We start from the raw sequence: 27,257 nt of genomic DNA on the forward strand, positions 1-27,257 counted from the left end.
ATTATAAGCAAATTCCGACAAAAATCGATGCAATCTTCAATTGAATCGATTCGCTCTCTGTATTAGTTAGTAAGTTAGTATATAAGTTCCTTTTCCCCATTACACAATACAAGTAGGTTTAGAATTTTCCCTACACAAAAATCTCAGAATTGCGGAAGCAAATAATGTCTTCATGGTAATAACCAAATCATATATATATAACAGGGCTGAAAAGTCACCACTTGTGGCTGAACACCCAATTTAAATCTAATTAATTTAATTTTAACTCATATTCCAACGAATAGTTATTTAAAAAAAAAAACCAGTATTGGCAAAATGAAAGGAGAAAATCGAAGCCAAAGAGAGTATTTTTGCTGTGTTCTTGGATCTGAAGAGAGCATTTGAAACAATTTCAAGACCTTTATTGTTGCAGACATTACGGCGTTTTGGCATCGGGGGAATGGCACATGAATGGTTTGAAAACTATTTATGTGGTAGATCTCAAAAGACTGTTTTTAACGATGTAGTGTCTAGTTCCATGGTATTTATTTTCAAGATCTTAAATTTCATGCTGCCTCGATATTTGTGTGAACGAATTGAAAGAGGAACTGATTTGCATAGGTACAATACTAGAAACGCATCTGATGCTAGAACACCAAGCTTTCTGTTAGCCAGATCGCAAAACTCATTATTGTACAAGGGAAAAAGTTTTTTTCAATTCGATGCCACGCGCAACGACATTGGTGGAGTTCAAAAAGTAATGTATTTCACACATAAAGTACGCTTTGTAAGCAAATATTTAGTTAGGTAGTTCAATTTTTTTAGATTTTTTATTTTTTTACGTATTACGAAGATTGTATTTTCTTTTTGTTTATATATATTATTGTGAGACGTATTAAGTTACTATGTTCGGTATGATGATGGTGGATTTTTAGTTTGTTTGAGAGTTAAAAATAATGAGCAGTCTACAAACGTTTGAGCCTCGCGCGCGAAGCAGGTAGTGAGTATTTGGAAAGCGAACAGGACTGGCCGAAGAGCCTTAGCATTCAGTGTGTTAAGTTTGCTCTTGACCTTGATCGCAAGGTTTGATTGATAATTTAAGGAATAGATTCGGGAAACTAATTGGGATCGAAAGTTGTTGATGGAATTGGGCTTGGCTCTGCTCATCCGCAGTCTCGTTACTCCATCGTAGCTGATGTGTGTAGCGATGAACTGCAATATTTAGCAATCTTATACTACTCTAATACTAATACTACTCTAAAATAACCTGTCATGATGATTAGACACTCACAAAACTGAAACAACCAAACATAATGGCCTTCTCTCGTATCAGCAGTTAATTTTCAGCAAAAAAGAAACCAAGGGAATAAAACCTACACGTGCATATGTTGCTGATCCAGCGAGTGCTAGACTAACCCCAAACTGTCCGTTACTTTTGATTATCTCCGCCAGCATCACATATTTCGCAGAATATTTTTGCAACGTAACCTAGAAAACTATCCGGTTTCGACGGATCGATTATTTAATTTTTCAACGAAACAGCAAACAAAACAAACCACGAATGTCGTCTTATGCAACAATTTAAACTTGTTCGGCGGGTTCGGCTTCGTACAATGGGAAGAGCGAATCGCAGTGCAGTTCATTGATGAGGACGTGTATAGCAACATCTTCACTTACCAAAGGAGAAGAAAGCACGACACGTTTCGAATTCCTGCTGTATGCATTGGGGAAACTAAGATGAGCTGTGCTTATTCAGTGCTACAACTCATGCGTTCATCTGAACACTCAAGTCAAAAAAGAGTTTGTGACTCACGTATAAGCGTATGTTATGATTAAGCTACCGATGTCACTTCAGGGTGATATATTTGTACGAACTTTTGTACTATAATTCCAGTGAGTTTAATTTTGGATTGTATAGCAGTTTGGAAATTCGAGAAATTTTCTAAACGAATGTTTTAAAATAGCCCTTTCCTGGAAAGGCTAAAATCGCAAACCTCTCCTGCTCAAGCCCTTTATGATTTTGAGCAACTCTACTCTGCTGCACTGGAAGCAACTTGAACATCTGCTTCCGAAATCAAAACACCACCGGATGATGACAGTAGTAAACTTCAAACTGGTGTGTAATACTGCGAAAAATTACGTTCAAGTTCAAACTTTCGCTTTCAACCTAAATTTTTGCATGTCTACTTAAACCGCCATCAATGTTCGAAAGTAGGTTAGCCATTTCAAGCTTGTGACTACCACTCAGAGCATTACTTCTTGAGGTTTGCCTCAGGGTAGGTGCTATTTTGTTCGGTTTCGTGTTGCCAGGGTATGATCAAACGTGAATTGGTATCGTTCCGGTTACGATTTTCGAACATTGATCAATTATGTAACCGCCTGAATCTACACATCTCGGGTAGTTAATGGTGATGAAAACACAAATGCGTTGTGCGATAATTAGCGGCTTTTATTGTTCAAACAGTCGGAGCGATCGAGGCGGCAACCACCTTGAAGGTGCGATGAGCTCATTTTTTTTTTAAATTACAATGCAGAGTAGCATAAACTTTTAGGTGATATATAGTCATTTGGCAGTTGAGAATTCTGTCTGCAGCTGAAACAATTTATTTAATCGTTCGTGTAAAGTTGTACACAATTCACTTTCAATTTTCCATATTTCGTGAAGCGGGTAATCGAAACCAATTCATTTACCACGATTATAAGCAAACTAGAAAATTTTTGCGCCATCGAATAGGCTGACTGATTTTTTCCGCAACCATCATGAAAGGATAAACCAAGTTATCCTAACCTTAGCTAGAGAAGTATGGAGGTTTTAGTACAATTCCTGAAATTAACAGTAAAAAGGTGGCAAAAACGGGCTCGGCTTGCTGGATTCGAATAAAACTTTGCACACATTTTCAGTTTGGAAAACCATCAATTTTGCAATTCGACTCAAAACTGATTTTTGCTATTTCGTAATTATCAATTGTACAGAGAAGGCGTTCGAGAAAAATTTATATGAAATCGTAGAGTACATCGAAAAATATGTATTGAAAAATGTGAACAAATGTTTGCAAAACTTCAATTTCTCAATAGAATAGCCTTGTGAACACTCGAATATAAGTAGCAGTTCTGACGACATTAAATTTTAAAGAATTCCGATTTTTGTTGAATTGTGAAGTTTTAAAAATCTGTTGGTTATTGAATTTTCCATTAGGCATAAATGTTCTCGCATGTTAAGAATTACGCTTCACTAGTTAAAACCGCGATATTTTACAAAAACCTGAGTTCTTCGAATTTCATGTCTGTGTTCAAATCAAGGCATTGAAGTTTTGTAAATGCCTGTAAATTTTCTTAGCAATAACTATTCCATTTTGTATCGTTAAGTATTTTTTTAATTTAATTTAATATGAAATTTGAAGATTTTTTTTAAATTTTATTTTTTCGGTTAATTTAAAAGAATTTCACTTATTTTTGGAGTGTATATGTTAGGATCATCTGTAACTTGTACACTATTTTTGAACAATTTACAGTTTTCGAGCTACTGAAAGTGCATACAGAAATCCTTCTGCCCTTTTTCAAAATCGGTCTTGAATCGAATTGATCTCTTCATCAGTGCAAAACAAAAATAGTTTTCCATACAAAAACGTGTGCAAAATTTCATTGAAATCGGAGTATAAGAAGTTTGATGACTTGTTACCAAATAAGATATTAATTATCTCAATACTAGCAAAATGAGGGATACTCATAATAGTTTCTTTGGTTGAGCATTTCAGTAAATTTCTTTATAAAGCAAATAAATTTTTATTCTGTTCTAAGCAAAAATAATATATTTAAAACGAATGATTCTTCAGGGTTTCGCCTTGCTTTTAATATGTTGAATATTTATATAATTTGACTGACGAGATTATAACTCTAATTGGTTCAGTTTTACACTCTCATCGGCATGATTAATTTTCATAAACGGGAAAGCGGTCTGGGGTATAAATGCATTGATTAAACTAATACAATAATACATGTATCCAGTTGGTTGACGTTGAGGCTGGATCGAGCAATATGCGCATGACTGCTTTCGGTAAAATTGTTATATGTTCAAGGAGCTGTAGATTGCTTTCTAGCTCCGGAGCGATTCATTTGAGTTTGATGGAAGTTTCAATGCAAATATATGATTTTTGCCTTTCTCATATAGAAAGGTTATGCAATCTGTGAAACCGACATTTGAACCAAGGCCCGGAGGACCGAGTGTATATACCATTTGACTCAGTTCGACGAGTACGCAAAATTCCTGTATGTGTGTGTGCGTATATATGCATGTAACATTTTTTGCACTTACTTTTCTCGGAGATGACTGAACCGAGTTTGATGAATTTAGATTCAAATGCCCCAAATAAAATTCCTGAATTTTATGAGAATCCGACTTCCGGTTCTGGAATTACAGGGAGATGTGTACAAAAACATGAAAATAAGTGCACTAACTTAAATTCAAATGAAAGGTATAATTGTCCTAGACAAAGCTCCTGAATTTTATGTCGATCCGACTTCCGGTTACGAAATTACAGGGTGATTAGCGCAAAAATCACAATTTCAAATTACTTCCTTACTTTTCTCAGAGAATGCGATTTTAACCAATTCAATTGAAATGGAATGTCTCATGGTCCCATTCAAAATCTCCAAATTTCATCCGGATCCGATTTCCGGTTCCGGAATTATAGGGTATAGTGTGTTAAAAATTTGATACCGTCACTTGAATGTGGTACCGCATTGGTACCGATTTTGTGCTGACCTTGAAACTACTCCAATCGGTAGCCATTATCAGTAGACAATAGGGATGTCCGATGCCGAATCGATACTTTGAGGTATCGATACTTTCTCTCAAGAATCGGGTATTTTTGGTATCGACATCGCGAAACTAGCTTTGCAAACGACACACAATACATCTGCTCGCAAAGGCGATAGAATCCAAACTGATCCAATTTTTGTTAAGAGGTTTCTTTTTACGTGATTTCGTCTGTAGCTTTTTCACTAATGGGCAGTCCAAACGGCTATAAAAATAGCAGCATACAGAATTTTAATGTTGATTATTTCATTTTGGATTTGCATAATTCATTGAAAGAAACTATCAAAATGCTGTAGGGATTCGTTTCTAGCATTCAGAAGGGTCAAATTGTGGAACTCACTACAATATTTAGCACTGTTCGGAACATTTCCTCGAACTCCTCCTTGTTGTACAGCTGATATTTTGTTCATAAAATTGTGATCATATTTCCGATGGCATGTAGCAAAAATTATGTTGATTCGTTAGATACAACAAGAGATATTCACGATCAAAAACTTATCACTCTCTCAGAGAGTAAATTTTGAAAAGGCGCCCCATAGTAAAGTAAGTCGTATTCACGACAAAAATGAAAAAAAAATCGAATAACTATATTTTTTTCAATATTTTTGTTTTAAACTTTTTATTAAAATAAACACAATGTTAATGCGATTTGTGCTGAATTGAATTACATTATCCATCCAAACTGAATTGAATTGCATTATCCATTACAAACTTTGCACACGTCTTCAACATGGCAAACCATTGTATGTTTCTATATTTATTTCTAATTTTGCTTATCTTTGGTGTGCCTTCGTAAAAATAGATTACAATAAATCCGATCCTGCATCTGCCATCTGCCGAATTTCTGCCTATAATTCTGAGACTTAATAACACCTATTGAAAATAGATAGCAGGAAGCTTAAAGCTGACTTCCACATTGTGCTCTGCATGGTACAGTTGCTTCCGAGTGTCTATTAATTAGCATTTGATTATCGGTATTGCTCAGAACCTGTTCCCTGGTGCTGTCTAGTCGCAATTAGAAACTATTTTGTCGCCTTTGTAGTGCCTGATATTTTACATCGGATCTATTATTGCTGTAACGATCAAAACAACTTAACACTGAGGATTTCCCGTTTTACCGTAAGTGCGTGGCTAGCATACTTATCAAAGCTTCCAACATCCTAGTTCATTTTTTTGTACTTGTTTTTGTACTTACCTGAGCGGCCAATATTATAGAACCGTGCTATAGTTAAGAGCTTCGAAGTTTTATGTTTTAACTTTCTATTAGGCATAGATGATAAATACAAATATGATGTAAATTGCTACAAAAGATGTTTTGGAAATAAAAAGAGGATCCGTTAAATTAACATTAAAAGTACGTCTATAAGCCTAAACATAGTTCAGAATAATGACGCAAACACTTGTCGACATTGAGCAAAACAAACGGTCGAATAGTCTGCACTTGTTCTTTAAGAACCGGTTCCCGTAGTTGACGAAGTCACGCAACTAGCATTTTTTCCACTCGATCGAGTGATGTATTTATTGGCCACTTGCACAGCGCTCATTGGTTTGTTTCTGTTTGGTAGATTCCCGCCGGTGTGGAGTAGATAGCCGCACCGAAGCATTTATCTCGTGAACAGCTGTCGCAGCCGGTGGTAACGAGCGATCGGTTACTTATCTCGGGCATGGGTTTTATTACGTTCGATATTTGCAACTTGCGACACATGTTTCGATTTCTGCTAGGGTCTTTCACCTTTATGAATAGGAAACTTTATGTGAAAGGTATAACCTCCTAGGGTCCAATAGATTCTGACTCAGATTACTCAGAGTACTCGATTTTCTTCATATGATGTTGCGATTGGTCATTATATAGCTTCCTAATGAATTATGATTCAGCAGCTGTTATCGGTGTTTGCGAACAACAGCAAAATCATCAGCTGTGCTTTCCCTCAGAAATTGAAATCCGTGGGGAAAAACAATTCAATCATCAACCGATAAGACCGGCTAACCTTCAGTCAATTTGTAGATAAGGCCTTGATGACGCTAGATATTACTATTACCTCTGTCTATGCTAACTTCCTGAGTTCTTTGAAAGTGATAGAACAGTCTGTTGTCAATATAAGCTATAAGATATCTACATTAAAATCATTTCTTATCCATCATTATAGTGATTGACACCTGCGTTACTGTTGTACACGCGCAAGTTCTTTAAATAAGAATTCTCAGTAAAAGAAACTAGTTACTGACCGGTCGGTTCACTACTGTTGTGTCGAGCCAACGGAGTTCAAGGAAAGTTATTTCCTATGGCCAATAGGTAGTTTTCAATAACTTATCTGCGCAGGTCGTTACCACGTCCGATCGAAGGATATTACAGAGGTTTTGATCAGTTCAAATCAGCCTAGAGGAAGAAAATGGCGTGATTATCGTGTGGTTTTGCACAGCAAAGGTTATCAAGTTATATAGTCATACAACTACATTTTCTTGCGTAAAAGATTCTTTAACTAGAGTTTCCTCTTTGTCTTCATTTTTTTAGAAACATGCTCAAGTGTAAATTAATTTAAGTTTGGCTATTTTGATAAAGTCTTTATGATTGTAATTACATGGTGATCCTATGTTAAGTAGAAGTAAATTTAATCCACGCATGATTCGAAGGAAATAATACAAAACCCATGTTGTATTAAATTAGAGCGGCTTATGACGTCTTTTTATTATTACCGATCTTCTGTGTATCCAGTCGGTGATTACAGAGAACAGAAATTGTATTCTTGATTTAACAGGATTGGTATAGTCGGCGAGGTTGTTCTAATGCTTAGTTTCTTTATAGTGAAAACCTACTTTTCATCCTTGGTTCCATCTTGTCCCATGATTGTATCGCTAGCTTAGAGCGCATCCTAGAACTCATACGTATCCAAATCTCCAACTTCGCGACACCTATGGAAGATGATGATGAGTGGTCGTCCTTCCGTAATTTCCTCTCTTCTTTCTTCTTTATCATTCCTGGTGAACGATTTAGCGGCCGGTAATAGTGGCTGTTTATATGTTTCGTTCTAATCTCTCCAATATTGAAGGGATACTGGAATTTGAAGGAGACGGTGCCGTATTCATTTCCGGTATACGGATAATCCCAAGGTTTCTCTAACCTAATCATACATCTTTGTCATTTATAAGTCCTTACTCGCACTCATTATTCTAGGGAGAATCATTCACTTTTGAAGCGTTTTTTTTTTCTATTAGGAAGATTATTAGGAAAATCTTCAAAAAATATAATTTGCATTTTACAGTCAAATTTTGTATTTACAAAATGTTTTTATTGGGGCAAATTCGGCTTCTGATGATGAGCTAGAGACATTTGCACTTGGGAAGAGAATTCAATTTACGTTTTATACATTTGAAAGAATAGTGAAACTGATTAGACCATTCCGGGATGCATTTGTGAACCATACATTCTTCAGAGCAATTCTAGAAATGTGTGTGTGAGAGTACTCCAACTTTGATGAAAGTTTGCACACTTCTTCCCTGATTCGACTCACAATTGATTTTCAAAAAGGACGGATGTACTTTATAGCACTCAGTCGACGCCGTTCTATTGACCAAATGCTATCATAGGCACACGATAATCAAATTCGGATCTACTGTAAATCTACCCGCATACACTGATAATGCCTTGAACTGATGGTGGCTTCACACATACATACATACATATATACTCAGTCGACGCCGTTCTAATGACCAAATGCCATCATAGGCACACGAGGAGACATGATATATGAGTTTGTGAGCACTTAGTTATCTCACCTTTTGACGACTAAAGTTTTTGTTCCATTATGCCTAAACTCGTCAATGTCGCAAATTTTACAAAAATGAGGCCCAGGAAGAGAACTCCTAGAAAAGTATAAACCGAAAATAGTCTCTCCATTCAAGCAAATAGTTAGCTCCATCCAAATCGAAGCAAGTCGGTCCTAATTTCTCCACTTTTTCTATTGATAATTACTGGAGATATTAAATTATTATTATATTAAAGAATGGAAGCAGCGCTTCCCGTAAAATAATATGGCGCAATGTTGTAAACAAATATCTTCAGTTTCAATAGGGCATAGGAAATATTCTACTTCTCTGGTGGCTAAATTGACAAGTGGCGCCATCCTGTGATGTGATGTTCAACATTTACCCGATTTACGTATTATTATATATGGGTTTTGCGATTCGTCTAAGTTTTGTTCGTTTATTTAGTTGTTAGATTTTGAACGTACGTTAATGTCGATTAAACTGCGAGCAATGTCCATTTGATATATTGTTATTTTGGTTGACACATGATAAAATATTCAGATTGCACAATGTGAAAAAACATGTTATTCCCAAGTTTTGCAAGTTCGATTGGTTCTGATCAATAACGGAGTAGCAACAGACGGGAAGTGTCTAATGCTCAATTTATTTTGTTAATTTTTTTTGCCTTTAATTATTTATTTAGTCGTATAGGTTATTGTCGCATATTGGTCCTTAGTTGCTGAGAAGAGCTTCACTTCCAATACTTTGGAAGAGCTTCACTTTTCATACTTTGTTGTTCGTAACTTGTTTTGTTTTCTACACGAGGGGAATATCTTTCTTTGTATTCATGGACATATATCGCACGATATACACGATATACAGTACATTTCCAGCAAAGAACCTAGTTTCTCAAATGATGGTCTTGAATTTCTATTGCTAGCGTTTAAGAGGACGATCCAGATTATGAACCTACTTCGGAAGTTTCAGGAATGTGTGAATATGGGAAACTTTATAATGTATTTGACACTTTCTTAAGGTTCCGTCTTCCAGTCTATGGAAAAAATTTACGTTTGATTCTAATCTAGTAATGAAATTATTGATTTCAATTATTCTTCACTGAGCATCCACATTGAAAAAAATTCGGCATACAACCCAGCGAACGACGATAGTTAGGTTAAAGCCGCGGTTAAATAAACGATATAAAAAGCTTCGATGTAATCAATTAGTAAACAGTGCAGTCACCAGCACCAAGGAACTCCTTGGTGGAATGCTGAACTTGCTAGACTAAGGAAACTATGCAGAAGAGCTTGGAACCACCGACGCAGAGATGGGTCGGGGGCATTCGTGTCGGCTCGAAGGGCTTACAAAAATGCTCTTCGATCGTCAGAGCGAAGTGGTTGGAAAAGCCTCTGCACAAATGTCTCTAGTCTCAACGAGGCTAGCAGATTAAAAAAGTTACTTTCGAAGTCTAAGGACTTTAATGTCAGTTTCTTAAGAACTTCAGATGGTGAACACTTGTCTGATGAAGGTGATGTACTTCACTATCTTTTTAACACTCACTTTCCAGGTTGTATGGATCCATCACCGACAGCTCTTCCCGAGACTTTTTCAGGTAGTTACGATTCTTGGGCCCTTGCTCGAAGCGTTGTGACGATTGAATCGGTCAAATGGGCAGTTGAGAGTTTTGCTCCGTATAAGTCTCCTGGAAAGGATGGAGTTTTCCCAGTGTTACTGCAGAGAGGGTATGAACATTTCAAACATGTTTTGAAGAAAATACTTACTTTTAGTCTTGCGACTGGATATATTCCAAGTGCCTGGCAGGAAAAAATTGTCAAATTTATTCCCAAAGACGGTCGCGACACTTATGAGGAAGCGAAGAGTTTCAGGCCTATCAGTCTAAGGTCATTTCTTCTTAAAACAGTGGAACGCATAGTAGATCACTATATCAGGAATGTTAGTCTGGGCGTGCATCCGCTACATGGAATGCAACATGCTTACCAGCGTGGAAAGTCCGCTACGACCCTGTTACATGATGTTGTGTACAACATTGAAAAAGCTTTCTCACAAAAGCAATCTTGCTTGGGAGTTTTCCTATATATTGTAGGTGCCTTTGATAACGTGTCTTTCAATCCAATTCTGGAAGCAGCCCGTGGTCGTGGCATACCTTCAAGCATCACAAATTGGATACACGCAATGCTTAGCAATCGACTTCTTTGTTCATCGCTTCGGCTAGCAGAGATTAAAAAGCTGAGTGTCTGTGGGTGTCCTCAAGGTGGTGTACTATCCCCACTTTTATGGAACCTAGTCGCTGATGGTTTGTTAGGAAACTTAATAACCTTGGATTTCATGGTTTTGCCGACGATTATCATATATTAATGACCGGTATAAGCATTAACACTCTCTTTGATTTAATGCAACAAGCCCTGCGATCTGTTGAACAATGGTGTTGTCAGGTTGGATTATCTGTAAATCCGGGCAAAACATCAATGGTGCTTTTCACTCATCGTACGATAATCACAGGAGCTCGTCCGTTACAGTTCTTCGGTTCAAAGGTTACTGTGGTCGATCAAGTTAAATACGTCGGGGTTATTCTTGACTCAAAACTGAATTGGTCTGCTCACATTGATTTCAGGATTGAAAGAGCTTGCATGGCTTTCGGCCAATGCAGACGAGCTTTTGGAAAATCATGGGGACTCAAACCCAGATATATTCATTGGATCTACACAACTATTGTTAGACCAATTTTAGCATATGGATGTCTTGTATGGTGGCAGAAAGGAGAAGTCGCGACAGTTCAGTCAAAGCTAAATCATCTCCAAAGGATGGTCCTAATGGCGATGACAGGAGCATTCACAACTCCTACTGCTGCTCTAGAGGCGCTACTGTGCATTAAACCACTACATGTTTTCCTAAAACAAGAAGCATTATCTTGTGCATACCGTCTTAAGGTTACAGGGCTTTGGAACAGTAACCCATTAGATTATGCTACCAGCCACACTCGCTTGTGGTCTCAAATGGTTACGTGGGATGACTATTTACTCGCTCCTAGTGACCTAACTCTCACATGCAGTTTTTCTTTCAAAACATTCAATGTGAGCTATCCTCTTCGTCAGGAATGGTTGTCTGGTTGTCTGGAACGACAACTTGATGAACACATAGTTTGTTATACGGACGGTTCTCTGTTGAATGGTCGTGCTGGTGCTGGTGTCTACTGTCGTGAAATGAGGCTGGAGCAGTCTCTTTCACTTGGTAGATATTGTACTGTGTTCCAAGCAGAAATCTACGCAATTCTGTGTGGAGTACAATCGGCACATCAGCAGAGGATCTGTGGTAAACGAATTTATTTTTGTTCCGACAGTCAGGCAGCCTTAAAAGCACTCAGTTCGAATGACTCACGGTCGAATCTAGTGATCGCATGTCGAACTCAAATTGAAGACCTCAGCATTTCAAATGCTGTTTAATTCTTATGGGTACCCGGCCATTCTGGTATTACTGGAAATGAATGGGCTGATGAGTTGGCTAGAGCTGGTGCAACGAATGATTTCGTTGGTCCTGAACCAGCTTTACCACTTTCAACAAGTTGGATAAAGCACAAGATTCGTTCTTGGGCTGCATCTAAACATGCCAGCTACTGGCGCAGCTTGCAAACTTGCGCTCAGACAAAAGCATTTCTACCAGATTTAAATCTGAAAATGTCAAAGTGTCTACTGCATTTCTCCAAGCATCATTGCAGTATTCTGGTCAGAGCTCTGACTGGACATTGCAAACTCAATTATCACATGGCTACTATTCAACGTGCTGAGTATTATTCGTGTGATTTGTGTGAATGCGATTATGGTACTTCATATCATCTGATATGTAACTGTCCCGCATTGACGCAGCTACGTATCCGGGTTTTTGGTTCTCCATACATGGTTGAGTCTGTATATGCGGAGCTAAAATTGAAGGATATTCTCTCGTTTCTTACCCAATGTGGTAAGGAGCTATAGACAGAAGGGTTCATCGTTCTTCCTGGAGTGAATGAATCCCTTCTGTATTCACCTTGAATAGGGTTTAGCAGATTGTTTGGCATCCTTTAGGGGGTACCGAATTTACTTCTGCTCGTACATACTGCGAATCGTTCTGCATTCTTCCGGGAGTGCAGAATGATGTCGCTTTTGTAAGATCTCTAAATCCTCTCGGGGGTTGGAGGTTTTATTAACAGCAGACTGTTCGGGACCTCGTAGAGGTTCAGAATTTACTTCTGCTTCCACTAAATGTGATCCTCAGCAGATTGTTCAGCATCCCTTAGGGGTGCAGAATTTACTTCTGCTTTTATGTGTTTTTGTGTCGTCAATTTTTCCCATCCTCCTACTCCAACCCTTACCATTTCCTTTCAATCCTTCCCTCTTATAATGATGCTAAAAACATATTGATGGCAAGGCACAAATCTCCAAATATCAAGGGGAACGTGCCATTTGAGCCAATTTGTTCTGATTCCTGATTCCTGATGTGAAGTTCCAAGATTCTAAAACGGTATCTCCTGGATCCCACACAGGAGCAAAGTTGTTAAAATTTTGTTCTTTTTTTACGTCCCTCTTGTTTTCTCGATTTCAGAAAAGTCATCAATATATTTTGTCGTTTTAAACCTTTTCATGAACTTCCCTTCAACTTTTTAATTTTAACTGCGCAGATTAACTAGATTCTTTTGCATGAATGCACAGAGAGATAGCCACATACTTGAATTGGAATTCAATTTGAACTATCATGCGAATTGACGGAGAAACTTAAAGAAAAACTAATATTCGAATTCAAAAGTGCTTAACCCAAACGATCTATCAACGCTCCAAATAATTCTAATAAACTCAGTTATGTTACTTTTGAAATTTAGAAATTTGTTATCAATTTTAAATTTCAATAATATTTTGTAAGATGTTTGAGGAACTGTACATTAAAATAAAAAGACCATTGTTGTAGAATGAAATAGTTGATATGGCTATTATTGATATTTTCCTACCATAATGCTTTTGAAAAGTTCGTAATTTGGGATGATACTAAATTTACTGGGGTCGAGACAATGTCCGTCCAGTTTTGGGATATCGTTTGGTAATCAAACTTCTTTTTGGTATCGTACTTATGTACAAAAAAGACCCCTAGAATTCCTCAAGCACCGAGTTTGGTCGATCGATAACAAAACTGAAAATGCAGATTTAAAATACTTTAGGACTTGTGCTGAAATTGCGTCATATCTTACTGTCTTCCCTTTGACCTAATACGTGAATCAATGATTCGTAAACTGCGAATTGTGAAAATCCGAAATTTTCTCAGAATGCACAGTAGTTCGAAACGGGAAATTAGCGTGACAATAAAATGTTCTCTATTAAATATTATTTTGTGGTAGCCGGTGTCTTCACAAAAATTGTTTTAAATCAAATGGCGTTTCTTTTGATGTGGGGGTCCATGTTTGGATTGAAATCTGGAATCTAACTAATTGAATTTAAAATTGATTACACTTCACTGCTTCAGTTATAGGAAATTTTATTTCAAGTAGCTTTGCTCGAAAAGACTTTCCTAGCTCTTCATTTGATCGAGTTACATAAATTTTTCGGAGACAAAGTAGAATATCTCATCCAAAATCACTTATTTTCTTCCAATTTTTTTGTGAGATATTTAATGAAAAAATAATCATAACTTTTTATTAGTAGCGTAGTAGTATTAGAAATATTAGTTCAGCAAAATTAGGCATAATAATTAGTTTGACAACTCTTCCGAAGACGACTTTCTCGTAGAATAGGTCACAAAAAGTTAGAGCAAAATTAGTGATTTTGAAGAGACACCCTACTTTTACTCCGAAAAATTGATGTAACTTGACCAAATGAAGAGCTAGGAAAGTGTTTTCTTCAACAAAGCTGCTCAAAATAAATTTTTCTTCAACTCTGCAGTAAAGGGCAGTCAGTTTTAAATTCAATCAAGAAAGTTAGAATCCAAATTTCAATCCAAACATGGACCACTCCAATGACCTGTTACATCAAAGAAAGTGCCGTTTGATTTCAAATAATTTTTGTGATGACACCACGAAAAATCATATTTAAAAGATAAAACAATCAAGAACATCTATAAAAATCAAGAACATTGTCAAGTTATGAAAAAGTTTATCTGTTTTTCTTTCCATCTTTCAATTGAATGAAGAAGAAACTACGTAAACGAAGCAGTTGGCAGTGGAATCGCGGATCTGCTTCCTAAATTCGACCCAATAACATGATTGAGTTGCGTCTTAAACCTTGTTTGCATGGACTTACCAGTTCTGAATCAAGTTTCGTGGAATCACATGACGCTGCGATTGGAATAAGTTCGACATGACAAAAAAAGTTCGAAACCACTTCGGAGCCAGCTTCCAGTAGAAGTTTGATAAAAACAATCCGATTCTTTACGTCGAACTAACACATGAAGTTCAGTTGGTAAGAAATCTACTGAATGAAATATCATGCAAAAAGTGTGATTACTCTCATGCTGAGATCGCTTATTCGAGCCGCAAATTTGCGTCATAAGCCAAGTTGATGGTCGAAGTTGTTATTGAAGTCGTTTGCCGTCTTCGGAGGAGCAACAACAACGAACGCACATTATTTTCTTCGCCAAATTTTTAGGTTCCATCATTATTCCGTCAATTGTGTTTTGATTTTGCTGCATTTATTATTTGTAGTCTCTTTTGTATCTCGCTTCGTAAGATGACAAAGCTACATTTTCGTTTCACTGAGAAAATTTCATCCGTTAATGTAAATTTGCGATGCTTGAATACATTTTGCAGCTTTTGTTTTATAAAATTTTACAGAAATAACACTCATCTCTCTCATTCTCATTCCCGCAAGGTTGGATAATTCATAAATCTTGTGATGTCGGTGCTTGAATGGGATACTAACTAATTCCAGCATTTGACTTGAAATTTGCACAGTTTCGCAAGGAATTCGGTTAAGCGGTTAGAGCACCTCATTCTAGATGGCGCCTGTGAGTCTTCAACTAAAACGAATCTTTGTGTTATTGAAAAATCCTTCCCCCACGGAGTCTTTTTTTTTAAAGGATTGTTTGTGACATCCCGGGATGCAACTATCGTTGAGCATGATGCCGGCTTGTTAAATGTTCAATGAACTTCCCATTAGTTCGTTTTTTTCTACAACGTGTGTCCTAATTACATTGGACACCATGTTGCGATAGCTTCACAATTTATTATTAAACTATCGCTGCTTCAGTCCTGCAAAACGCTTCGTTGATCATCAATGGTGCTGCCTGTTGGTGGAAAACTTTATTCTTTGTGTTCTTTGTTGACAATAAAGACGGACGAGGCTATGTTCCATCAATGTTTATATCACATTGATGTTCCAAGCCCTACATCAGTATTCATTTATACGGAGAATTCAGTTTAGGATTACGGGCAGTATAGAGAAACAGGAAATAGATCAAATTAGAGACCTCAAATCTCCGTAGACCAAAATAGAAGCCTTCGTGATGAGAAATGCAAATTGTTTTCCTTTGGTCCATAGTAATCAACCAGAAGCCGGGTGGCTATAAATTTTTCTAGACGGACAAAGCCACAGGACAGGACTGATTGTTGCTTTTCCTGGTTGGAATTAATTAGGCTCACACTTTCATTGTTATTGCTCGTAAGTAGTGACGCTGCTGCCTCACGCCTGACGATGGCGCCGTGAAACACTCACTGTTCTAATTGATTATATGTACACTGATATCTTTCTTCATTAACAGGGATATGTGTGACGCGTACGACATCACATAACATCAAAACCGGCTTGAAAATATAACTATACAAAAAGATACTAGATTGCGCTAGTATCTAAACTATAAGCTTGACATCTCAATTTATAATGGAGCTCACTTAACGAGGTTATTATTATTCCAGCTATTCTGCTAGTTATCTCGCATTTGAATGATCGTTTTCTCAGATAATAAATTAGTAATGTTCTACAATGTATTCGTATACAACGAATGGGGCCAAAGTGTTGAACTTCAGTAATCTAGTAATCTTATTTCTGCAACGAATGAACAAATCACTAAATCACAGCAACATTTTGTTAGTAACTCTTGAATTTAACTATTTTGCTATCACCTGACTACAATTTCGCTAAGTATAACTCAAGTTATAAAATAAATACGTATTTTGAGCCTATACCTACCGTCATCTTCAGTGTATCGGTTTTATAAACCTGTCACCGACTGATAAAAACAATACACTGACGATTTCAATAAGTAACAGCTCGAAATACTTATCTGTATTGCAACGATTGTTGTAGTCTATTTGGCTGATAAATTGATTATATAATTAATTTTTTTGCATGTTCAGTTTCTTTTTGTAGCGAACCGTTTTTAAATTACTTTAGAACTTGCCACTTGGATCATGAGAAAATGTCTAAAGTTATAATCTTCTTATGTTTTCCTGTAAACGGGGTTTTTCGTTTCTTCATTTCATAGAAAACTTAAAAGGGGCTGGGGTCCACTAGGAGATTACCTATTTGCTCTCTCCGGACAGTACCAGCCTAGATCCACTGGGTTCCTGCTTCCATGTCGTAAAAGGCGACAATTGCAGGAGTTTCTTTTTCCTTTCAGTTATCAGGTATTTTCAATGTTTCACTTCTGATTACTCTATTCTACTAAATAATCTCTTCATCCAATCTATCAATTTCCGTCTAGCTTCGAGGAAAAGTTTTATTTGGAATGTTTTCTTCTTCCATATTATTGATTGTCTTTCAGGATTATAAATTGAATGATAAAAATCAAGTATTGCACAAATCCGTTGATATTACAAAATTAATAACAGAGATAACATATATCGGTATATCAGTTCGCATTCACATCGCATCCAAGTCATTCGATATAAAAAAAACCGCTTACTTTCGGGACGGAAGAATCCAAGTACAGTATTGTGTAGTGAACAATAACAGATCGGCTGAAAAGTTCGTATCGTTTCTATGAGAGGGCGCCACTAGAATTAAATCCATACCATTTTCAGTTAGTACCAACTTTCAAAAGATACGTGTATGAATTTGACAGCTGTCTGATTATTAGTTTGTGAGATATTGCATTTTGAGTGAAGCTACTTTTGTTATTGTGAAAAAAAGGAAAAAAAGGAATTTCGTGTGTTGATGAAACACTACTTTTTGATGAAAAAAAGTGCCGCCGATACCAAAAAAATGGCTTGATGAGTGTTATCCAGACCATGCACCGGGCGAAGCAACAATTCGTAAGTGGTTTGCAAAATTTCGTACTGGTCATATGAGCACCGAAGACGATGAACGCAGTGGACGTCCAAAAGAGGCTGTTACCGATGAAAATGTGAAAAAATCCACAAAATGATTTTCAATGACCGTAAAGTGAAGTTGATCGAGATAGCTGACACCCTAAAGATATCAAAGGAACGTGTTGGACATATTATTCACGAATATTTGGATATGAGAAAGCTTTGTGCAAAATGGGTGCCGCGTGAGCTCACAATCGATCAAAAACAACAACGAATTGATGATTCTGAGCAGTGTTTGGAGCTGTTATATCGAAATAAAACCGATTTTTTTCGTCGATATATAACAATGGACGAAACATGGCTCCATCACTTCACTCCGGAGTCCAATCGACAGTCAGCTGAGTGGACTGCACGCGATGAACCGAACCCAAAGCGTGGAAAGACTCAACAATCGGCCGGTAAGGTTATGGCGTCTGTATTTTGGGATTCGCATGGTATAATTTTCATCGACTACCTTGAAAAGGGAAAAACCACAAGTCGATGAAAACCATGCTAAAATTGAACGAATTGGGCCTCGAATTGCTCCCTCATCCACCGTATTCTCCCGATTTGGCCCCCAGTGACTTTTTTCTGTTCTCAGACCTCAAGAGAATGCTCGCTGGTAAAAAATTTGGAAGCAATGAAGAGGTAATCGCTGAAACTGAGGCCTATTTTGAGGCAAAGGACAAATCGTACTACAAAAATAGTATCGAAAAGTTGGAAGATCGCTATAATCGCTGTATCGCCTCTGATGGCAATTATGTTGAATAATAAAAACGAATTTTGGCAAAAAATGTGTGTTTCTATTAAACGATACGAACTTTTCAGCCGAACTGTTAGAACGACCTCGAAATGAGTGAACCAAACGAACAAAAGATACCGCCGACACGAAAGAATACAATTGTTGTTGACTTTACGCAGTGCAAAATTCGACCTTCGATACGTGAACTTGAAGGTTTGCTTAAGGAACAGATGCATCTTGACATTAAGGGCTGAGGACAGTACCGTAAAGTGGTAGGTTTTTTGCTATTTTCCCGTTTCAAATTAAATTTTCTTGGAAGCGGTGCACAGTATAGAAAAACCCACCTGACAATGTCTTCGAAATTTAGTTGAGAATATTCTGAGAAATTTTCAGAATGATTCATTGAGTTTAGCGGTCGTGTTGTATTTTTTCTGACTGAAGAACTGCTGAAAATTGGAACGCTCGGAAATGCATACCTCTACTTGTTCATCGAATATCTCGGCTTTGAAGGCTTGCATCATAAATCTACCGTGACAAAGTCTAGATAATTTAGTTTAGAAGCGATTAGTACATAAAAACATATATGTTATCGCGATAAAAATAAAGCCTTGTATTTTTCTGTGAAACAAAGTCAGTTTCAATGCATCCGCCATTTTTTTGCTTTGGTTTCCTGATAGCATTCTGAAAAAGGAGAGAGAAATAAAATTGGCACGACAAGGCTGCCAAACACACAGACATTCAATCTTTGTGAAAGTTGAATTTTTTTTCATTGTTCATTGGAATCATGTAATGTCCAACCCATACGATAGATTGATGTGATAAAACTTCTCATCAAAATGATAAAATGTATGCTGGCAACTCGGAACAGTTTGCTTATATACGAGAGAGTACAAGAATACACTATACTATTTTGTAAGTTAAAGGCGCTGTGAAGTGTTACAAATTAGTTTTGTGAGTTATAGGTTTTACGAAGCGTTACATTTTTGTGGGATATAGGAGCTACGAAGCGTTACACGCGTTATTTTTTTTGTTTGTAAAATGTATGCGTTACATGCGTAACTTTTTTGTCAGTAATAGGTGTTACGAAACGTTACATGCGTTACTCTTTTGTAAGTTGTAAACGTTACGAAGCGTTACATGCGTTACACTTTTGTTAGTTAGAAGCGTTACATGCGTTACTTTTGTGTAAGTTATAGGCGTTACGAAGCGTTACATTTTTGTTAGTTATAGGCATTACAAAGCGTTACATGCGTAACTTTTTTGTGAGTTATAGATGTTACAAAGCATTACATGTGTTACATTTTTGTAAGTTATATGCATTACGAAGCGTTACACTTTTTTTGGTTAAAGACGTATGCGAGTTATATGTGTTACGAAACGTTACATGCATTACATTTTTGTTATTTATACACGTTACAGCGTTACATGCGTTACTTTTTAGAAAGTTGTAAGCGTTACGAAGTGTTACGTGCGTTACTTTTTTGTGAGCTATAGATGTTACGAGGCGTTACATTTTAGTAAGTTATAGGTGTTTAGGAACGTTACATGCGTTATTTCTTGTAAACTGTAGGTGTGAGTGTTACATGCGTTACATTTTTATAAGTTGAAGGTGTTACGAAGGGTTATATTTTTGTGAATTATAGGCTTTACGAAGCGTTACATGTGATACACTTTTATTAGTTATAGGCGTTGCATGCGTTACATTTTTGGAAGTTATTTGTGTTACGAAGCGTTACATGCGTTACTTTTTGAGTTGTAGGTGTTACGAATTGTTACATACATTACTTTTTTTGTGAGACATAGATGTTACGAAGCGTTAAATGCTTTACTTTTTTGTAAGTTATAGACGTTACGAAGTGTTACATGCATTGCTTTTTGTGAGAGGTTTTACGATGCGTTTTACGATGCGCTACTATATTCTTAAATTGTAGATGTAACAAAATGTAACGCACATACCCTTTTGTACGTTATATATAGGTATAACGAAGTGTTCTTTTGTAAGTTATAGATAATACGAGGTGTAACATACGTTATCTTTGATGAATTTCGTTGGATAGATTAGATTTTTAAAAAACTTTTTAATAAACAATGATTATATGGTGAATGAATTTTGAGAGTGGCCTGTTGCAAAATCGAATTAGCATTTTTTGCATTGGTATTATTTTACGACGTTTGATGCTGAACGACTTGAAAATAAGATTTAGTATTTGTCAGTATGAAAGAAATAAAATATTCCAGAAATTATGGTTTTCAAAAACATGTTGAAAATAATATAGATTCTAGAACCAAAACTCTTTACTAATAATCAGATAATTTTCCAACTGAAAAACAATCAGTTCACTTAGATAAAACTATGTTATGCGCACTCTCATACATCATTGAGTTTACTGTATTACGTTATATTATATTAATATAAAACATTTGTCATGGGCGGGTGCCGCATGTATAGCAATATGCTTCATCCTGGATATTATGGTTGGAAGGCCATCTTCTATTCCCGTGGAATACGAATAAGTGACTCTGCTTACACATCCGCCCAACCCTTTTTTGTTCGCTTTTCGGAGGCAGCTATCGTAAGAGAGTGAATGTATGAATCATATCGGGGCTACTGTAAGTCTACCCGTATCCACTGGCAAGTCTTTAAACTGATGGTGGCTTAACTTCAGGCAGACCCTGTCAGCTTGGAGCAAAGCCAATATTCAGTTCAGCAACGCCATCGCACGGCATCACATTCAACATGTCATGTCAATTGTATGGGTGGGCAGTGCTGCTATTTTGGCGCGCACGAATTTGACATTTCTCTCCCCTACTCGTCTGAGGGCGCCATGCTTGCAAAAAAGGATGTTGCCAATGATTTGTTCGGGAAATGTGAGAGCTGGATATCTTGTTAATATGGTGTCTTTGCTTCAGGTCAGTTCACATCACATCTCTAATTTCGTAATTTGTATATGAATAAGTGCTGCCGTTCAGAGGGAGGTTCAAAGATTCATCCAGGGGCTGTTTTTTATGCATTTCCTAATTCTTTCTTAAGTTTACGAATCTTGCTTGATTCGATACCTTTCTCGTACCGAAGTAAAACATCTATGAAATCGAAGAAGATCATGTCATGATCAGATTGCACCGATCATTTTCGATCAACATAGCTGTAACATAATGAAATATGCTTCGCGCGTGTTGCTTTTAGTTTTTTTTCCGTTTGGTATTACCAATTAGTAGCTGTTTGGTACCGCCGATGAGCATTTACATGACCTTGAGGATAAAACAAAAACCACCGCTCGGATGGGTTAAACATAAACACGCAACCAATTAATTGCTTCTGTGCAATCCATAGCTATGAAGAAAAACTTTGAAAAAAGGTTTATACTGACGAAACACCATAGCCTTGTTTAAAATATTGCCAAACATATTTGTTCAACTGAAATAGATCCATTTGAGTAAATCAAGTATAATAATTTAGGGTGTTTGCTTATTTCTTTTCAGCTTTATCGAACATGATCGCGTCAGTGGTTTCTGGACGTGGCTGTTCGTACTATCCAAACTTCCCGAGCTCGGTGATACGGTGTTCATCGTCCTGAGGAAGCAACCGCTAATCTTCCTGCACTGGTACCACCACATCACTGTCCTGATGTACTCGTGGTTCTCGTACACCGAATATACCGCCTCCGCCCGTTGGTTCATCGTGATGAATTACTGCGTCCATTCGGTGATGTATTCGTACTATGCGCTCCGGGCCTTGAATTTCAAGCCTCCTCGTTCGATTGCCATGGTGATAACGGCACTCCAGCTCACTCAGATGGTTGTAGGATGTGCGATAAATATTTGGGCTCACGGATTTCTGCAAACAGCCGGTAAGGGTAGCTGCAACATCTCGGAGATGAACATCAAACTGTCGATCGCTATGTACGCTAGCTACTTTGTTCTGTTTGCTCGATTCTTCTACAAGACCTACCTTTCGACGAACGCACGCAAAGGCAAACGATCAGCAAAGACTATTTCAGGCGGCAGCAGCAGTACTGTCGAGTATACCAGCAAACTCATCAGCGCGCCCATCAGTGCCAACTTGTCAAAGACAGCACAAACCGACAAAGTCAAAGCACAGTAAGAAGTGTTCGGATTGCACATTCGCAATGTTATGCACACCACAAACGTGAAAGACACGTCAAAGAAATCAAATTTCGTATGAAGGAACTCAGTTTTGCTGTTGCAGTCACCACCGTTGTCGTGGTTATTCTGTTACCACTTGCGTAGACAAACCTTTCAGTTTAGGCAACACAAAAATGGTGAAGCTGGTCCGGTAAACTTTTTCCTTTTTTCAATTATTATTTTTATTTTTGCTACCAAAATTTACAACCGAACAAAAAACTACACAGCCAATGATCAAGACAAGTAGTAGCTGGTTAAACATGATCACATCAGCGCTATTATTAGGAAGTGGATTGAACGAAGGAAATGTGGCTCTCAGAATGAACATACGGGATGTAGGAGTAATCCAGAATATATTATGTTAGGGTAAAAATAGGCATTTTTCAATCATGAGTGCGTAGTCAGGTGAACGAAGGATTAGTACGTGAGAAACCATAGAGCAGAGGAAAGTGGAAGTAAGACATACGGGTGTTTATAAAACCACTACCGAACAATATGTGTAGTGGTAGTCCCAGTTAGAGATTATGATTTATTGTCAAGAGCACTGAAATAAGAGTTGGTATATTTTTTATTCATCTCTCGTAATGAGAGTCAAGCATGTATAGAATAAATGTTCTTTGAATGAAAGTTGTCGCTACATCCTGACCCATGTCAAGCAAATAATTTTTTTTTCTTATAAGATTCATTTAAGTTTTTTAGCGTTTTTTTAGAGACAGAAAGACTTTGCTGCTTAGTCAGAGGACTCGCGCTTGTAGCAAACAGTGAACATCTTCAACGGTGCTGTGCTTCAATGGTAAGCTGCTCAAATTTCTGTTGTTTATCAGCGAAGGCACAACATTCTAGATTAACGCAACTTTTTTCAACAGAAAACAAAGGCTAGAAGTAGTTGAAAGTCTAGGGGCTATACACTTTTGCTGAGCAAACGTGGGAATAAAAGTTTTGCTAATATTTGTAATAAACAGGATAGTATTTTTTGTCGATTGGAATTGCGGTTTGTACTCATATCTCGTCAGTTTTCAATAGTTTCAATAGGTAACAAACTTCGGTTATGGAAAATTTACCCCACCGGGGTCAATATCCTGATATATTTAGTTATGAGTTATGAGCAAATTCAATACCTCCACCGGATGATTCAATATTCATTCCAAAATTATTTTTAAAGTATAATGGAAATATTTTAAATGGCTTCATATAAATCACGAAATTTCATGCAAAATTGAGATTTTTTGTCACGGTATCTTGCCTCTTGGTATGACGTTATGACAAAATCTTCTTAAGATTTCTGTTCGACTCTAGACAGTTATTATTATCTGGTAGAAATGGAGCTAGCATCATCGCGCAAGACGTTGAGCTTAGCTAAAGAAATTTAGGTTTTGTTTGAGTATTTAGTGAAATCTTTGAACAAACTAGCTCGGGAATTTTTGAATTTTTCTTTTAATTTTAATTTACAAAATACCAATGTTTTTAAAGATCCACAAATATTCGTGTCGTTTCAAGCCTTTTACTTAACTTAACAAAAGATGTAAAATTACCATATGAAGTTTTTTCTTGGTGTAGCCTTACATCCAGGAAACTTCATGTACCCGACCCCTGACCTAGGTTAGTAGTAAATTAGTCGAACAGGTTCCGCCTTCTAATGGGTCCTATCTTCATTAACAATTTCACAATTTGAAATTGACCCTTTAATTGTGTTTTGAAGATCTTTTATCTTTGATTTGATTTTAAAATCTTCAAAAGGTCAACTTGAAATTTGGACTCGAATTTAATTTGATTTTCATTCAAAATTCTTTCATTATTGAAATCTGAAAGCAAAAGAAATAGGGTTTGTACCTCGACGAAAGACGAAGTGGTTAAAACCGAGAGTGAATGAATCACACATGCATATAGGGTTTTTTGAAAGTACACAGTTGTAGTGTTGATATTTTTTCAACTTGGTATTACACTTTTTTTAATTTAATTTGACCATTTTGTATACAAAGACTTCACAAAAGATTCTAAATGAAAAATCACACAGTTGCATGAATTGTGTGCCATTATATTGACACTGTTTACGACAATTGATTTGTAAGACCATTGTCATATGCATTGAATCATAAATCCACGCGAGAAAAAAAAACAGACATTAAAGTTATTTCCATTCGAAGTTTATGTTCCGGATAGTTGAGTCATAGAACTGTTTCTTATTCAAGTAAACTATAACTTTATAACTATAGCACTGGTAGACGGAGCTAAATCGGGCCGTTTTTAAGAAATTGAAAAAAATATCCATTACAATTGGGTTTTTACCCAAGTCATCCCTGTCGTTATGTAGATTCAACATTCAACTACAATTCCCAATTTGTGATTTGGAAAAATATGCATTAGTTTTTGTAGCAAGTCGCGCAGAAGTGACCAACCTAAAATCCAAAAATTCTGGTCTGTCTATCACTTGAAAGCGCGTTTACAATGGCAATTCATGAAATGAAATAATTGCAGGTTTATAAGATCTTTAGGCAGTCCGGTTTAATTCCGTGTCCGGTCTAACCCCTAAAACTCCCTGTATAGGCGCCTGGTTACTAGTAAATTTTGCAATTTTAGATTTTTTTCCACAGAAATTTCGTAAAGTTGAAAGGCAGGAACGAATGTTCTAATTTTCTGCAACATTATAGGTCAACCTTTTTTCTAATATTTTGCTAATCGGGAATAATTTTCCGATGAATTCGACCTTGGGACGTCGCTCAATATTGCTGAAATATGACAATTAATATGGAACAGTGTTTATTAGATACATGATATCAGTGGGCAAAGAATTGACAGCGAAATCTATTGAAACAAAAAAATCATAAACGATTTGAAATATCTACGTTACTTTTATAGTATCTTCAGCATTTCATTTTTTTTTATTTGCTAAACTCCATAAAAAGTTTTGAATTTTCTGAAAGTTATGAAAACTGCACGCCCGTAAGTCCGGTGAATGTATGTAAAACTCACATCAACCTTTCGATTGTGCTTTAACAAAAACTTTGAAATTTGTTGAGTCACGAACAATAAAATTTCCACGTGATCTCTGCAGCGCTTAGTTTTGTTACTACTACATGCTATTTCATGTAAATATCCTAGCCTGTTTCATAATTCTAGTAGACATAGGATCATCCTAACCCGGTGTAACCAATTGCTTGAAGGAAAATGCTGAAATTGAGTAGGAACCGATCCCACAAAATCAAATTCTAAATAAAATAAAATTATGTTAAGCGAATGTATAATACAAATCCATAGCTCATCCCGTCCCGATTATGGAAGCTGTTTAAAAAAATGCAACGTCATTCGCCTTAAGATAACGAGCATTCAGGTAAATTGGCGAAAGTTGCAATGAATGCATTCGCAGCTAGTTGTAGTAATAAAAAATGCGTTTCACGTTTACCCCTTCATAGCAGATAATTTAAAGTTGCGAATTAAAAAGAATCGAAGAACAGGTGCTGGGGAAATACGGTTATTTAACTTACTTTAAAAGAAGTGCTAAAGCAATAATCCATTGTAAATATTGTGTATTCTATGCTTTCGCTAACATTTTCGAGTTATTCTAGTTTCTCTCAATATCCTAATACGAACGCTACCTTAAAGTACATTCCTTCGCGATGTGTCATTGAACTAAAAGGATATAAGGGTACCAATGGCAGCATTTATACGATAAACACAAACACATAAAATTGGGCGTTGAACAATGGTAACGCATCTACATGACAATTTTTGTTAGAGGTAACAACAAATTGTTTGAACAAATTACTAGGAGTGTGTTTTTTTTCGCAGGTTATGTTTGAGGTGTGTAGCACATAAGCTTCAAAACACACAAACTATTTATTATTACATACAAAACAATTTCATCATACTTCGCTACATTCGTAACTATCACAACAAGGTGGTTGATTGATAATAATATAACAATGAAATAGGAAGGAAAATGTTAACAAAATATGGTTCATTACTAGCAGTGGTATAGAATCCTACATATAGATGGTAAATACAACAAAGTGAAACATAAAAATGAGATAGAATTAGCAGCTATAGCGAAAAAAAATTGAAAAGTTCTAAACATGGTTTGTATATTTTCATTCATTACTTATGTGCGATGCAACAATGCTGGTAAGGAAAACAACAAATTTACTGCAAACTATTCGTTTTGTATCAAAATACATTTACTGAAAATGAGACAAGATTATGAAAATTCTTATAAATCCGTAAATATATCACATTCTTAAAATTAGCTAACAAAACAAATCCAACGTTTGCGTTGATCTGTTTTCATTTTGGGTAGCCGGAACCGCTCTATTTCCATCTAAGAACACCTACACTTTTCAAATCACCTTCTGCTTGATCACTACACTTTGCTTGTCGCGCGATTCTCTTTTTCTGGGGTAAACTAGGTCAGATAAAAAAAAACATTTTTACTGGGTTGTCTTTTGGCATCCTTCTGACACTTTTAGCTCACCGCAAGAATTCATTTTTTGTATGAGTACCTGTCTGTAAAAGGGTGAGAGGGGGTGCTGTGCATGTTTCCTTCGAACCAAAAACACAAACGCAAGTGCATTTCGGAA

The 27,257-nt window shown here is 36.6% G+C and overlaps 1 protein-coding gene across 7 annotated transcripts in view; it reads left to right on the plus strand.

Annotated features, from left to right (window-relative positions):
* LOC131434168 (elongation of very long chain fatty acids protein 6) overlaps nucleotides 1-26,876 on the plus strand; it is a 79,417-nt gene extending 52,541 nt beyond the window's left edge. For all 7 annotated transcript variants that reach the window (XM_058600819.1, XM_058600818.1, XM_058600824.1 and 4 more), the window contains exon 4: nucleotides 22,024-26,876. In XM_058600819.1, the coding sequence (XP_058456802.1) occupies nucleotides 22,024-22,645 (622 nt within the window). In that variant the 3' untranslated portion in view covers nucleotides 22,646-26,876. The remainder of the gene's footprint in view (nucleotides 1-22,023) is intronic.
* The last annotated feature ends 381 nt before the right edge of the window (nucleotides 26,877-27,257 follow it).

This window comes from Malaya genurostris, chromosome 3 (assembly GCF_030247185.1).
Source record: "Malaya genurostris strain Urasoe2022 chromosome 3, Malgen_1.1, whole genome shotgun sequence".
Taxonomy (NCBI): Eukaryota; Metazoa; Arthropoda; class Insecta; order Diptera; family Culicidae; genus Malaya; species Malaya genurostris.